The 14,938-nt window shown below is 38.8% G+C and overlaps 2 protein-coding genes across 2 annotated transcripts; one reads left to right on the top strand and one right to left on the bottom strand.

Annotated features, from left to right (window-relative positions):
* The first annotated feature begins 665 nt into the window (after nt 1-665).
* On the top strand, nt 666-2,741 carry LOC121252264 (transcription factor bHLH92-like). The gene is made up of 3 exons (XM_041151824.1): nt 666-1,067; nt 1,159-1,449; nt 2,403-2,741. The coding sequence occupies exons 1-3, from the start codon at nt 909-911 to the stop codon at nt 2,505-2,507; spliced, it is 555 nt and encodes a 184-aa protein (XP_041007758.1). The 5' UTR covers nt 666-908; the 3' UTR covers nt 2,508-2,741.
* Nucleotides 2,742-3,521: 780 nt separating this feature from the next.
* LOC121252273 (40S ribosomal protein S15-4) lies at nt 3,522-6,846 on the bottom strand. Its single transcript, XM_041151837.1, has 4 exons — nt 6,663-6,846; nt 6,424-6,572; nt 6,244-6,301; nt 3,522-3,979 (listed from the first exon to the last, which is right to left on the bottom strand). The coding sequence occupies exons 1-4, from the start codon at nt 6,663-6,665 to the stop codon at nt 3,731-3,733; spliced, it is 459 nt and encodes a 152-aa protein (XP_041007771.1). The 5' UTR covers nt 6,666-6,846; the 3' UTR covers nt 3,522-3,730.
* Nucleotides 6,847-14,938: the final 8,092 nt, after the last annotated feature.

Raw genomic sequence — 14,938 nt, 5'->3', positions numbered from 1 at the left:
ACTACAAATATAATTTCTCCCATAGTTGTGCTTCAGCAAGAAGGGAGCCGACGCGAAAACAAGGTGAAATTCCAGCTACCAAACATGAAGTGCACAATCAACGTCATCTACTTCTAATCTCAAAGGGGCTTATGAGTAAGGGAAAGGATCACCCCCACGTGTAGGTCACTAAAAATAAAAATTTAAAAAAAAAAAGAGTTGAGGCGGTGAAATAAGAGACGTTGATGTGAAATCCGACGGACTCCTCAATTGAAAAATCATTTCAATTTATATCATTTTATTATTATAATTTTTTCAAATTTTTATACAAAATATAATAAATAATTCAACTTTTTTAAATTTCAATTCAATTTTTTTAAATTTTAAAATAATAATATTATTAAAAAATAATATTCTAACAACATTTTATTTAACTTCTAATTTTTATAAAACATTTTCTCATCTTACGACTATAAATATTTTGTTCTCTTTTCTTTACCAAGGGTCCAATACGATGGACTAGTCTTACGATGGTCAAGCGTGAGATCAAGACTAAAAAATAAACTGCTTAACTCGTAAGCTTTGACTATGGCAAATTCTCCAAGACCAAAAAACAACGTTGACCACGTGTTACATATGCTTCGACGAGTCCCTGTATATACTAATCCCGGTTCCAAACGACCGTTACAGTACTATTTTAACTGCTACAACCGGTATTTGAAATCCCCGGGAAAACCAAAGCTAGAGAAAATAAGAATGATGGACCCGTCTTTCCCACAGGATTTTCAGAGTGACATGTTCTGGTTCGAGGCTTTTGAGGCTCCGCCGGTGAGCCGAAGCGCTTTTGTGGCGTACACAGAGGGCCCCGGAATTGGATTTGGGGCAGCGAATTCAGGTAGTGGGCCGAATCCTGGAACGTGAACAAGAGAATGATGAAATTCTTGACGAGGAGTTGGCATCCGAGAATTGAAATCCAGGAGCACGAGAAAGAACGAGGTTTTCGGCACATGATGAACGAGCGGGTGAGGAGGGAGAGGCAGAAGCAAAGTTACATGGCCCTGCATTCCATGTTGCCTTTTGGAACCAAGGTGAGCGGATTTTTCTGCAAGTGGGTGTGGTTTTCTTAGTCAAAATGGTCTTCTTAGTCATGAATCTGTTCTTTCGGTATTTTGTGTGCAGAGTGATAAGAAATCCATTATTGAAATGGCGTCCAAGGAAATTCAAGAGCTGAACGGGTTTGTGAAGGAGTTGAAAAGGAGAAACTTGGAGGTTGAAGCAAGTTTGGTGGCGGTGAAAGGGGACAGACCAGGGGGAGCCAAGATTAGGCTAAGTGTGCCCAATCCTGCATCTGGACTTGATTCTATGGTAGAAGTTCTTAAATGCTTAAAAACATTGGGACTGAAAACCAGAACCATCAGGTCGAATTTCTCTGCTCAGGAGTTCTCAACTGAACTGGAGATTGAAACCGAGGTACTCTCTCCCTCTCTCTCTCTCGATTGATCGCATGTTGTTTTTTTATTTTTCTTCTGAGATAGATAAGGACATGGATGATCCAAGTGTTAGTAGTTTTGGAAATTGTTTCGATCCTCATGAGCTATTTGAGGTACTCAGTAAAAGATTAATTACAGTAATGCTACGTATAGTTATAGTCGTTAAGTGCGCAAGCGTCACGTAATCGTTTTGAAAAATAGTAAAATTTACTATTAAAAAATTAATTTTTTTAATGTAAATCCTATATTTACTCACTTTTTTCAAAAACATTTGCAAATATCATTTCTTTGGAGTAAATTCCACACACATTTCACGAATCATGCACTATTTTAGGTACTCGTTAACTTGGAAGCAAACTCACCAGCCTGTTAAGGCGAACTTCGGTCGACACATTTAATAAACTCCAATATTCAAGCATCTAAATCTGCGAAACTTCACACCGACATAAAACCAAGGGGAAAAAAAGGCGTACTAATCTTTTAAGACTTTGTATAGTGACCCAAGAGAGCACTTGAAAAAATAAATTGTAGTAATTTTTCAATCAAAAATTTCAATTTGAGTCACAAATTATTTACATGTGCATAATGGTTGTTTTTCCGAGTAAGAGCCTCTTCAAGCAAAGGTGAAATTTGAGATGATTGGGAATGACTTTAATTGAGAATAATGGTTAGACTTAAAAGAACGAATTACCTAAATGTGTAGAAGATTCCGATACTAGGAAATTTCCTATCTGTTGAGTGGACTAACTTCGCACTGACTTGAAAATTGAAAGTAGTAGGAATATGGGCACGTGTTTAATTAGCTGCTCTCAGTTTAATAATACTAAATGCTGGTGGTTTGTTTGAAAGACTAGAGAGTGGGAAGATTGCACGTGGGGTTTATCTGCTCATATATTTTACTGAATCAAATACTCTCTTTCGATGTTGGAAAAGATGGGAAGAGCTGCCGAAGCGGAAAAGGCTATAAAGAGAACACTACATCTACATGAAGTGGAGAGGAAACTACTACAACATTTCGAGGAAGGTCGGAGAAGCTAAAGAAAATAAAGGCCGTCAAAGAATTCCACACCTTCCCCTCCCAAAAGGCCCACACACAAAAAAAAAAAAAGTAACACTTTCTAACCGTTGGATGTAGGTCTTGTTATGATATTAGTAAAAAAGTAATAGGAGGAGCGTGACAGTTTGACGGTCAATTGGATGGTTATTATTATTGGCTTGAAAATGTACTTGTTGATTTTTTATGAGATTTTGAATTGACCAAGAATTTAGAAGGCTGTTTAGCTCTTAAGCATACCCATTAGCTAGACTATCGAATTGAGCACGAGGATATTACTGCCAGTAGCTGATGAGAAAAGTAACAAACGCTACAAGATTGAATGAACTGAACACGCTTTGGAAAATGAAAAATCAAAAGATATGCGTTGAACAAGGTAACAAAATTAAAAACGGGGCCAAGACAGATCTTTTTATTATTTTTTATTTTTGTTTGAGCAAGAAAAATAAAAAAGTAACAAAATTAAGGCTTAGAATAACGTTTAAAGCACGATGGAAGGGCGCTGCTTAGTTGATGGTACGATAAGATTGATAGATCTTCTGTGCAAACCATGACTTCCTTTTTGTCAAATAAATTACGATATTTTGGGTCTTCAGGTTGTCGATATCATTTTGAGTAAAGATTTGACGGATAACACAAGAAAAGAGGGTTGACCAAAAACAAACGGTAGAAGATATATCTTGGAACACCGCTTTATAGATAGAAGATATAATAAACAAATGAATTTGGGTTTCCATTCGTTATCATCATTACTATTCGACCCGTAGTATAATCACAATCATTTGACCAGATAAATATGAATCACTGAACCGCGTTTCTGTGCGTACTCTAATTGTCATATACTTAATAGACAGCATATAAGCCATAACTGCTTAGGCATGGAGCAAGCGAAGTGATAAAATTCAAGTGCAGCCTAGAAACCTTGCTCTGGGATACACATAAGAAGTGTGCAGAAATAACAAAACCAGAAAAATATTATCTGGGTGAAAGCGCACACAAAAATAAAACATTCGATATAAATACTAAAAACATGACGTCCGGAACATTAAATGCACCAGCTTTTCCGACTATAAACTGAAGTTGCTCATCTAATTAAGTTCAACAAAACATGGAAACGATGAAACGCAGATGGAGTAACCTACAAATTTGGTCCAACATAGAGGTTTTTTGGAAAATAAGACGAAAAATATAGCTTCAGGTGTCGATTTCACTTAAGAGGAATGAACCTTGATGAATGGGTGGCACCAATACCAGGTCTACCATGCTTGACAGGCTTGTAGCTGATTGAGAATTCGGCCAGGTAATGCCCAATCATTTCAGGCTTGATTTCAACCTGATTGAAGGTCTTGCCATTGTAGACCCCAATGATACTTCCTATCATTTCAGGAACTATGATCATGTTGCGGAGGTGGGTTCGGACAGGTTCTGGCTTCTCACCAGGTGGGGCCTCCCTTTTCTGATTCAAAACATCATGAAAAATGGTATTTAAGCCATTATAGTTTCACAAAAAGCACAAGCATACTCTATTAAAATTCCACCAACTCATCACATTTATATTATGTCAAATTACATCAAAGAATACTCTAGAAAAAATAAAAAAATAAAATTATAAATAATTAACGGGAGCTAATTGGTTTCCACTAGTCTCCCAACAGCACATTGTAGTCACTAAGGCAAGCATAGATTAATGTAGTGGATAACAGAAAAGGAAAAGAAAGCAGTCCTTTGTAATGATGTCGGAGCAATGAGAAAAAAAGCTGCATTCCTAGCATAAGACCAAGCTTAAAGCATAAACGTACACGTGACCAGTCTTCACTACCCAGATTAAACCATAAATGTACACATGGCCAGTCATCACTACCCATCATCATATGAGATTTTCCATTGAATTTCAATTATATGTACTAACCAGCATGGCGAAAATGGGAACCAGCAAAGCACCAAATTGGGCATACAGATATAATGCACAAACTCTTTAATAAAGAACAACTCAGTTTTCTTGAGACATAGTCAAGTCAGAATCAATCACTAATAATGAAGCAATTGACAAGAAATCATCCATAGCAACTACTTCAACAGTGCTACATTCACCAAAATAAGCAAGTTTCACTTAATAAGAAAATTTTCTATAAAAGGAGAAACCTAAGTATATAGGTAGCACATGAAGGAAACCAAAAGGATTACATCAAGCATATAGTATAAATCCAACAAAAGGATAAGGGGCATTTCCAAACACAATAGAGCACTTGGACAGTATGTATAATTACAAGTTTTATCTATATAGATAACTTGAAGTTCTTGAATATGAACTTATGACTAATTCAAACAGCCCACATAAGACGGGATCACTCCAGATCAAACTGTTTCCATGCCCTCTAAAATCCCTAGCTCACATAAATAAATGTTGATAATTTTCCAAGGCATCAACCATTTGACACTAAAATAAAAAAAAGAATGATCTAAAGGCCATTAGAAAACTAGCAACATCAATTGAGTCACCACTTTATTTACACAGCACAATCCACTAGAAGAGCAATTGTCCTCGAGTATTGTCTAAATAGAAAATACAATAAATCACTGCTATGTGCTTTGACCACAAGGTGCAATTAAATACCCAATAGGTAGGATTCACTTCCAATACAGTTTTTGCTTTTCTAAGGCCTCAACGACGAAACTTACAATCACCCTGTATAGCAATCACCACAACTTGCAGTGCAGAAATTCTATGAAGAAGGCCAAGGTAATTTAATTTTCCAATCCCCACAGAGTGACATATTTCACATAAATTTTATGAAAACTACCACAATAATTTCCAAAGCACATCTTTCAGAAGAAACCTTCAGAAATTATCATCACAAGCAACCCAGATCATGCCTGTCAAATTACATATTCACTCCCAGCTAGTAGTTTTAACTAAAGCTTTCTTAGAAAGGACTACCGTCTTCCACTAGGTAACAATGCCTTTTGTTGCTGACCAACACTTCCTATTCCAACATCCTCTTGACCTTCTGCCATTCCTTGCAAGTCAATGAAAGCAAAATCCAAGATCTCATCCCATGGAGTAACTCGCTATTCAATTACATAAACATGCATTATCATTCCTCCAAAAGAAAAATAATAATATGATGACCTTTTTATTCATCAAATACTAGCAGCTGCAACTCCAAGGAGGAAAACCCACGCACAACTGATCGAGAGAGTTTGGAAAAAAAACATACAAGTCTAGCCAAATCAAATAATAGCATAATGTTAACCATACCATCCCATTGCTAAACTTCAGAACAGAATGAAAAAGAATAACCATTAACAGCATAGAATATATATGCAAAAAATTCACTACTGTAGAATATACCTGAAAAATACAAGAATCACACTTTGATTTATCGTATACTCGGAAAACCCATTAAGAGACACATCCACAGACAAAAATACTGTAGAATATACCTCAAAAAAACTAGTATCACACCTTGATTTATCGTATCCTCAGAAAACCCATTAAGAGACGCATTCACAGACAAAAATACTGTAGAATATACCTCAAAAAAACAAAAGTATCACACCTTGATTTATCTTATATTCCGAAAACTCATTAAGAGACGCATCCACAGACAAAACAAACAAGCACACTACCATTTAAGTTCAAGCGTCTATTGTCCTACCACAAACCACTCCATATTCGGCATGGATTTTATAAACAACAAAATAGTCAAGAAAAATTACCGCCTTGCGAAGCTTCTTGATCAAGGCCATTGGCTTCCGCTTCAATCCCCTCTGAAACCTATAACACCACAAGCAACACGCAAAAATTAGACCTGCTTGCCACCGTAACACAAAAACACCCAAAATTGAACAAAAATAAGAATAATACCACAGATCATTAATGAAAACTATAAAATATACCTTCTGCGTGCACGGGCATGGAAGAGCTTGACGAGCTCATCCGTAGACATGTCGAGGAGAGCGTCCAAATCAACTCCTCTGAAGCTAAACTTCTTAAACGTCCTCTTCTTCGGCTGCCCTGCCGCCGCCACATCAGTCTCAACGTCAGCCTGAAAAACAACCAGACAAACTGAGATCCAGCGAGAGAGAGAGAGAGAGAGAGATCAGCGTGAATAGAAAAGAATAGAATCGAGAATAACCATCGTTGGAGTTTGAACTAGAGAAACCCTTATCGGAGAGAAGCTTCGGTGGGAACTGTGGCCGCTAGGGTTTATGTAGAAGAGGGCGCTTTGCAGATGGTTACCTATATATATCGAGAAGTTGGGGAGTGTAGCCCTAGATTGATAGCGTGAAATCTTTGCGCATAAGGACCTATAACTGTGTGGAATTGATTTTAAGGCCATTTATGCTGCGCTTGGTTCCTTCAATTCGGTTCAGATTTAGGCCTACTCTAACATTCAAACACATAACTCTCAAATAACTAAACTCAATTCAATTCAAAACTTATTTATATATGAGATACATAATATTTTTCAATTAAACACATCTTTACACGCGTGACTCATAATTTTTTTTAACTTCTCATAAATATATTTAAACTCATCTTAACATCTAAATACATATAAATTCATTTTAAGTGGGCGCCATATAACTCACTCCACCATATCAACTTACTATTATTATTCATAGAAAACTGAACTCAGCTCAACTCAGTTCAACATTTAAACATAATCTTAAAATCTTAAAAGTATCATGTTTGTACAAAAAAGTTTACTAGCATGATTTAATATAATCCATCATATTATAATATTATTTTATTATAAAATAATTCTAACATATTATTTTAAGTTATATTAGTGTATGAACTTTTTTATATAAGATTTGTGTATAAACATAACGCTTCTCTATTATAAATCTCTATTAAAAATTATAAAAATGAATAAAAGTTGAACAGAGTGAAATTAACAATGAAAATACAACATCTCTATTAAATTTAATAAACTTTTATTTTAGGAAATTATCCTTAATTTTATATAAAATTGTACAAAAATTATAAGCTTATCATTACTTTTTATTAACCATATTTTGTACTTTCTTTATTTTCCATAACCACAATTTTAATGGCAAAAACCAATGAATCAGTAAAATTGACTGAATTGGTGTGTTCGATCCGGTTAGAAATTAGTTCGATTCTGGCTCTTATAATCAAAATCGGTCCGATTTCGATTTTGATATTTAGAACATTGATTTGCATTGAATCGGACCGATTGATATATATATATATATATATATATATATATTTATATTATATTTATAATATTTTTTATATGATTTTGTATATTATATATAATTTTTTACATTACATTATATATATTATATGTTAATTATATATATTTATATTATATTTTTTTTATATGAACCGAACTGGACTCTTGGTTTGCTTTTCTTTCTGTTGTTTGGGTTGGAGATATTATTGAGTGATAGTCATGTATATTATGTGTGTGTATGTCTTGGTGTAGACGGTATTACTCATGCATACAAGTTTGTAATTAATTACTCTCGGTCGAGCGCCTAGTGGATTTATGAGTGAGGAGAAAATTTCCTTACTTGCCAATTCCTATCGGATGGGTCCGATGGGAATTCTTCTTTTCCTTCCTTGATTAATCAATTTTTGCAACTACAGTTATGCGGCCTTTTCTTTCCCAGGACAGGGAGTTGTGGGTTTCTCGGTGCTCACATGTCATACTTCTGCTTTCCAGCCATATCCGAGTAGCCTTTTCATCCTTACACAATACCTAGCAACAGTTCGCCTTCAGCTTTATGGTTGTATTTCGACGATTACGATCCACATAAATGGCGCCTCTTCTGCCCCTTCGTCACTATTCCTATTAGGCGGTTACCTCTTTCCCACGTCGCAACACTGGATACGCTATGCTAGAATCATGGCGATCGTGGAAATCTTGTACTTCGTGGGGAGCGTGGGTTCTTATTGCTTCGAGATGTCAACCGTTGAGCTTGACTATATAAGGTTCTTATTCTCTCTTCTACTGAATATCCTGTGTTCCCATCTCCCTTTCAAGCACTTCCCATTGCGTTATTCCTTCTGATTCCTCTTCTTTCTCCCTAGTTGCTAATGGCCCCCAAGAAATCCTTGTGCCCTTCCTGGCTAGCTAGATCTTTTGACTCTGTCTGTGCCGTAAATGAGCAAGGCAACACCATTTCAGAGGAGTTTTCTAGCTTCTCGTGGGGTTCGGAGGTGACTTGTGCCTCCACAACTTTCTGTTGTATCTAGTTGACTTATGTTGTATGTCATTGTAAGCTTGCGGCTTTATGTGGTAACTTACCGCTTCACATTTTAATTTGTTCATTGCAAGCTTGTGACTTCATGTTGTAACTTGTTGCTTCACGTTGTAATTTGTCCATCGTAAGCTTGCGGCTTCATGTTGTAACTTGTCGCTTCACGTTGTAATTTTTTCATTGCAATCTTGCAGCTCCATATTGTAACTTCTCGATAACATTATTATTTTTACTTTCTGTTTATCTTCTGTGGCCCTTCGCTTTCAGGGTCTCCCCTTTCTTTTTTCTCTCTCTCTTTTTTTTTTTTACCGCCAGCCTGTGGGTTTCAACTTAGGGAATTGTGGGGTTCACGTTGAGCAGGGGGATTGTCGTCATCCAAAGCTTTACAGTTCACCCTGCCAGCGCTGAACCCATCCCTGACGACCCCACCGACCAATGACTTCTTGCTTATATTGTCCTCGTTTGCCTTCATTAGTTAATTATCATCTGGGTGCATTTAGTGATATCGTTTACAAGGCCAATGTCTCTCCGTTTTTTCTTTGGGCCAATTTTCTTCTTTTTTGCCGCCAATCTCTCGAACACGCTTTACCCCGCCTACTCCTTTAGTTCTTCCATCTTGCGTTGTCGTACTTTATTTTGATATGTAACTGAAAAAAAAAAGTGTTATCAGCATATGTCGACTCTCATCCACTGCCGCCGGCTTGGGGGGATAGAAATCCCCCCTAAGAGTTAAGCCGCGTCAGGGAGATTCTAGTTGCCATCTCGGGGGGAGAGGTTGGGAAGTGTTTTGCTAACCCGCATTTATGTCCCTCTGAGTAACACCGTGGCCGTGGAGTCGAATTAAATAATCTGGACTGCTTTTTGATGCAATGGGGGCCAGAGTAAGTATTCGGGTGACCAAGAGGCTGGACCTGCTCTCCGTCGTGGGAGGGACAAGGCGGCCTCTGGCTCAACCAGTCCCTTTTGTCCTCGCAAGAGATAGGTTATTCAGACAGTTTGGGACTGGACCAGCTCCCGTCCATTGACATTACGTATTTAATTCCTGACTGAAAAATAAGCAGGCTATCATAACTTTATCCTTAGCTTCGTAGGAGTTAGACTTTGCAAACTTAGGCCTTTTGGCCTATGACTAGATGTACTTGCAGCTTTTTACCATGTTGTTGATGTTCGTGTTCCTTGGTGCAGCATTCAGGCAATCGAAGGACCCGGCCCCACTCCATTAGGGAAGGTTCGGAATGCCTCAAGCCAAACCTCTCCTTTGCCCCCCAAGGAGGTAATTCGAACATCGATGTGGCTAATCCTCTCCTTCGTCTTTTCGGGGGTCGGGGTAAGTTTTCGGGCACCCTCAGGGCTGGATCCGCACTTCGTCGTGGGAGGGACAAGGTGGCCTTTGGCTCAACCAGTCCCTTTGTTCCTTGTGGGAGGTAGGTTGTTTGGACAATCTGTAACTGGACCCACTCCCGCCCATTGATACTGCAAGGAATAGTAAGTTTTGGGTCAGGCTAGCACTAAACCCACTCTTCGCCGTAGTGGAGGTCAGGGTATGTTATTTGGGTAGCCGTGGAGCTAGTTCTGCCCTCCGCCACGGGGAGACAAGACGACCTCTGGCTCGACCCGTCTCCTTGGTCCGCAAGGAGTAAGTCGTTCAGGCAGTTTGCTACTGGACCCGCTTCTGCCTGTTGACGCTTACAAGGAAGGTAAGTCTTCATCTTCAAGTAGTTGAGGACTACTCGCACTCTGTCAGAGAGGGGTTAGAATGCCTCAAGCCAAACTGCCCCTTTGCCCTCCGAGGAGGTAATTCGAACAGCAATATGGCTTATCCACTCCTTCGCCGCAATGGGTATTAGGGTAAGTTTTCGGGCAGTGTTAGGGTTGGGCCCGCTCTCAATCGCGAGAGGGACAAGGTGGCCTCTAGCTCAACCAATCTCTTTGTTTCCTGCGTAGGTTGTTCGGACAGTCTGCTACTGGGCCCGCTCCTTCCCGTTGACACAGCAGGGAAGGGTAAGTTTTGGGTCAAGCTGATACTGAACTCACTCTTCATCGTAGCGGGGGTCGGAGTAAGATATTCAGGTAGCCATGGGGCTAGTCTCGCTTTCCATTGCGGGGAGACAAGGCGGCCTCTAGCTCGACAAGTCTCCTTGGTCTGAGGGGAGTAAGTCATTCGGGCAATCTGCTACTAGACCCGCTTCTGCCTATTGACGCTTGCGAGGAATGTAAGTTTTCATCTTCGAGTAGCTGAGGACTACTTACACTCCGTCGGGGAGGGGTTGGAATGCCTCAAGCCAAACTGCCTCTTTGCCTCCCGATGAGCTAATTCAAACAGCAATATGGCTTATACTCTCCTTCGCCGCAATAGGTATCAGGGTAAGTTTTCAGGCAGCATTGTGGCTGGACCCACTCTCCGTTGTGGGAGGGACAAGGTGACCTCTAGCTCAACCCGTCTCTTTGTTCCCTGCTGGAGGTAGGTTGTTCGGGCAGTCTGCTATTGAACCCGCTCCCGCCTGTTGACACAGTAGGAAAGGGTAAGTTTTGGGTCAAGCTGGTACTGAACTCACTCTTCGTTGTAGCAGGGGTCGAGGTAAGTTATTCGGGTAGCCGTGGGGATAGTCTCACTCTCCACTGCGAGGAGACAAAGCGGCCTCTAGCTCGACCCATCTCCTTGGTCCGCAGGGAGGTAGGTTGTTCGGGCAGTCCCGCCTGTCATTTGAGCCTTGCTCAAAGTGCTGAACTCTGTAGGTAGGGATCCCGATTTCCACTAGCAGCATCGCCTCGTGGCTGTAAGTAAGGGTGAAAGGAGTTTCCCCTATCAGTGTCTTGTCGACGACGCGAAAGTTCGAAGTAGGTGGGGTGCATCGTCCTGAAAAATCATGCATTTCATTAAACAACAAAAATTTACAGTATTCAAGTAGTGAATTACAAAATAAGGGGAGAATGAGCCTTTAGCTGGGGAGCTTTCGCCTACTCTTCATTTTCCTCTACGACCATGCACCTTCACACTCCCCCTCGAGTCCAACAGGGTGAATCCTAGACTAAAGCTTGCCAGGGCTCCTTAAGCGGTGCATGCCCTACTCTTTCCTAAAGGTGCCATTCGGGGTGACCCCACCATCTTCTTGCTTCAATTTTTGGACGTAATATTCCATCGCCAAGACCTGTTCGCCTCGGATTTCTCTCACTTCATGGTGGAGATCCTAAACTTTGGTGGTAAGGGCACAACCATCACTTATTCCATGTAGGGTAGACCAATGCTTGTGAGCAGTTGGTCCACCAACAATAATGTGCATACTTTCTTTGCAATCTCTTTGTATTTCCCTTTGAGATAGCGGAGCTCATCTTGCATGTTCTTCCTCTCCTCCTCCACGTTCGCTCCAACTCTCTCTTTTTAGGACTCCATGCCCTTGCTATTACTGGGCCCCGCCGCTTTGTTTTGTCATTGTTGAGGTTTCTTGAACTCCTCATTCTCCTTGCGAAGTTTTTGCATTTCGCCGGTTAACTTTGTTACCCAGTCCTTCATAGCTTTCAGTCTCACCTCCATGACAACTTCTTCTATGTCCCTCCCAAGTTGTCTGGAACGGGTTGTCGTAGGCATACGAAGTATACGCAAGATCTACGAAGGATCCCACAAACGGTGCCATTGTTAATGTCATATTTCGTACGCCTTTGGGTCAGGTTCCAACAGCTCAGGTCTTCAAAACTGGGCCTTCGAAAACGAAGAAGAAAAAAGCTAAGAGAAGGCGGCCATGGGACTGGGGAGTCTCCAATGCTAAAGTCAATAGAGTATTTTGAAAGTTTGTAAATAATGAGAGAGTTTAGAGACCAGAGAGCTTTTTGATACCTGTGGATCGCTATTTATATTGGGAGTTTGGGGGAGTAGATTGTGCCTACCCCTATGGGACCTACGTCCTCACTACTGTTCCCTTTGTCAGGCTCATTTAATGTAGCGTGCCTTTACGACGGCGTCATTAATGTGTCTCTGTTACAAACACTAAGTCCCTAATAACAAAGTCATCAACTAGGTAGTCGATGTATCCCAATTAGTTGGGGCTTCACTTTGATCTCAATACACATGAAATGCTGCATGTCTGCTTCTTGCCTTCAAAGCTCGACTTGATTGTTGTGAAGTCCTAACTCCCTCTTCTAAATCTCTTCCTCTCTCTTTTAAAGCTTTTCCTCCTTCTTTAACAATTCAGCTTTCTCTTTACACGTACTTTCTCTCTGTCTATAGTTGCAGAATGGTAATCTCTAATTCTAAATCTAAATCTGTCAAAGAACAATATGCATAGTAGAAATAAGCTGCAAAACATATAGTAAAGTCATAATTCATGGAGTGTAAAAAGTCTAAATCGGAATGAAAAGCAAAGGACTGTAAGGTTGTTTTCTAATTTTATGTATATTCAAATGGTATTATCATTAGTGGGAAATGCAACTCCTACCTCTCCCTTCCACTCATGCACAAATTCAATAGCTAAAAATGCAAAATACATATGACTCAAGGAAATCCACAAATAAAATAGAGGCATGACACCATTTTTCATGCTTTTTTTCTACTTCTCTTATGTTATAAAAAGTTCCAAAGCTACAAACAACCCTAATCCAATTCGACCGTGATACCACCAGAGCCAAGCCTAGGTAATCAACTTAATGCCATTTGTTCATAGGAGTATCCATTGGGAAAACCATAAAAATCAACTACCAATCCAAGGTATGTAAATTCGAATTAGATAGAAGAGATTTTTTTTTTTCATTTTGGTAGTTAGAAAAACCAAGGACAAAAGCAAGTTGAGCACAGGCTTTAACATTTATTTTCTTCGAGTGAGAAATTCTTCATAATTACACAACTCATTAAAACGTACTTATGTGGTAGCGGGCATCCAGCACAAACTTCATTAATAAAATAGTTGCTAACTTTAAGATCAAACCTAAAACAAGACAATAACAAATTTAAATGCCCAACTGTTCTCGAGCCAATGTAATCATTGTAAAGAAAAGATTCAAAGCAAACCCACAAGCTTAAGAATCTTAGGATCACCAATAAAATGGACTTTTGATGCAGTAAGCATTACAATGCAGAGGAAGAATGTACCTATGTGCATTTACATTAACGATGCATCTGGCGGCTATTTAATATCTGAATCGTCTTAGTAAAGTCCACAAGAATCTGAGGTCAATCAAAGATATTACACAAACTAAGGCCTCATTTGCTTTCAAGGATAAAATCCAAAACTTTGAAAACCTTTCATTTAATCTCATCTCATCATTACAATTTTTTCAAATTTTTACACAAAATAAAATAAACAATTCAACTTTTTCAAATCTCCAAATAAAAATAATATTAAAAAATATATTCTAACAATATTTTATTCATCTTTTTAACTTTAATCTTAACTCATATCATCTCATCTCATTTCTGAAAACAAACGAGACTTAAGAGTTTTAGAGAGAGAGAGAGAGGACTCAACGAGCAAAGATCTTACAATAAAATGGTGAGGAGGAAGCAACCATGAATAGAACCGAATGTAAATGAATCCACGATGAAGGAGGAGGAGGAGGGAGTGACTGTTGCATTGGGCTTAGGGTAAGATGTGGGAAGGGCATCGAGATGAAGGAAAGACTTATCAAAGTCACATATTTGGCTGAATTCAATGATATTTTGTATTGCATTGCTAGTGATATTTATTAGGGCTGAGCTCCGACTCCGACGGAGTCGGAGTAGCCGTTTCTAAGCTTCGACTCCGATCTGAAGTCGGAGCTCCGACCGGAAGCTCGGAGCTCCGATCGTCTATTGGACTAAAAAAAAAATTAATAATAGTACTTGGTCAATTTCTTTTGTTAAATAAATTATATGCAAAAATAAATTTAATCCATTACATGACATAATACTATTAACAGAGGTAGGTGTGTCTACGACTTAATCTAAAAATAAATATAAGACATTAAGACTAATAATTTAACCAAGTCCAAACCTGTAAAAAAAATATATACTGAAAAGATAAAAAATAAAAAAATAAAAAAAATAAAAAAAAAGAGAGAAAAAAAACCTTAAATACAATAATTTAAAAACTAAATAACATGTATGATGTAACCATAAATTATAACAGTCTCATTTATAACGTAATAACAACATTGACATAAATATTAAATGCTCATGTCACTCAAATCTCAATGGTCCATTGATCATGCC

Source organism: Juglans microcarpa x Juglans regia, chromosome 1D (assembly GCF_004785595.1).
Source record: "Juglans microcarpa x Juglans regia isolate MS1-56 chromosome 1D, Jm3101_v1.0, whole genome shotgun sequence".
In the NCBI taxonomy this organism is placed as follows: domain Eukaryota; kingdom Viridiplantae; phylum Streptophyta; class Magnoliopsida; order Fagales; family Juglandaceae; genus Juglans; species Juglans microcarpa x Juglans regia.
This window is presented reverse-complemented; position numbering and strand designations above follow the sequence as displayed.

Excerpts from the sequence above, each read along its gene's own strand:
- LOC121252264 (XM_041151824.1), top strand. The coding sequence starts at position 909 with ATGATGAAATTCTTGACGAGGAGTTGGCATCCGAGAATTGAAATCCAG. Across the intron at positions 1,068-1,158 it reads TGTTGCCTTTTGGAACCAAG|AGTGATAAGAAATCCATTAT; the intron begins GTGAGCGGATTT and ends TTTTGTGTGCAG. Across the intron at positions 1,450-2,402 it reads AACTGGAGATTGAAACCGAG|ATGGGAAGAGCTGCCGAAGC; the intron begins GTACTCTCTCCC and ends ATGTTGGAAAAG.
- LOC121252273 (XM_041151837.1), bottom strand. Across the intron at positions 6,302-6,423 it reads CATGCCCGTGCACGCAGAAG|GTTTCAGAGGGGATTGAAGC; the intron begins GTATATTTTATA and ends GTGGTGTTATAG. Across the intron at positions 3,980-6,243 it reads TCAAGAAGCTTCGCAAGGCG|AAAAGGGAGGCCCCACCTGG; the intron begins GTAATTTTTCTT and ends GTTTTGAATCAG.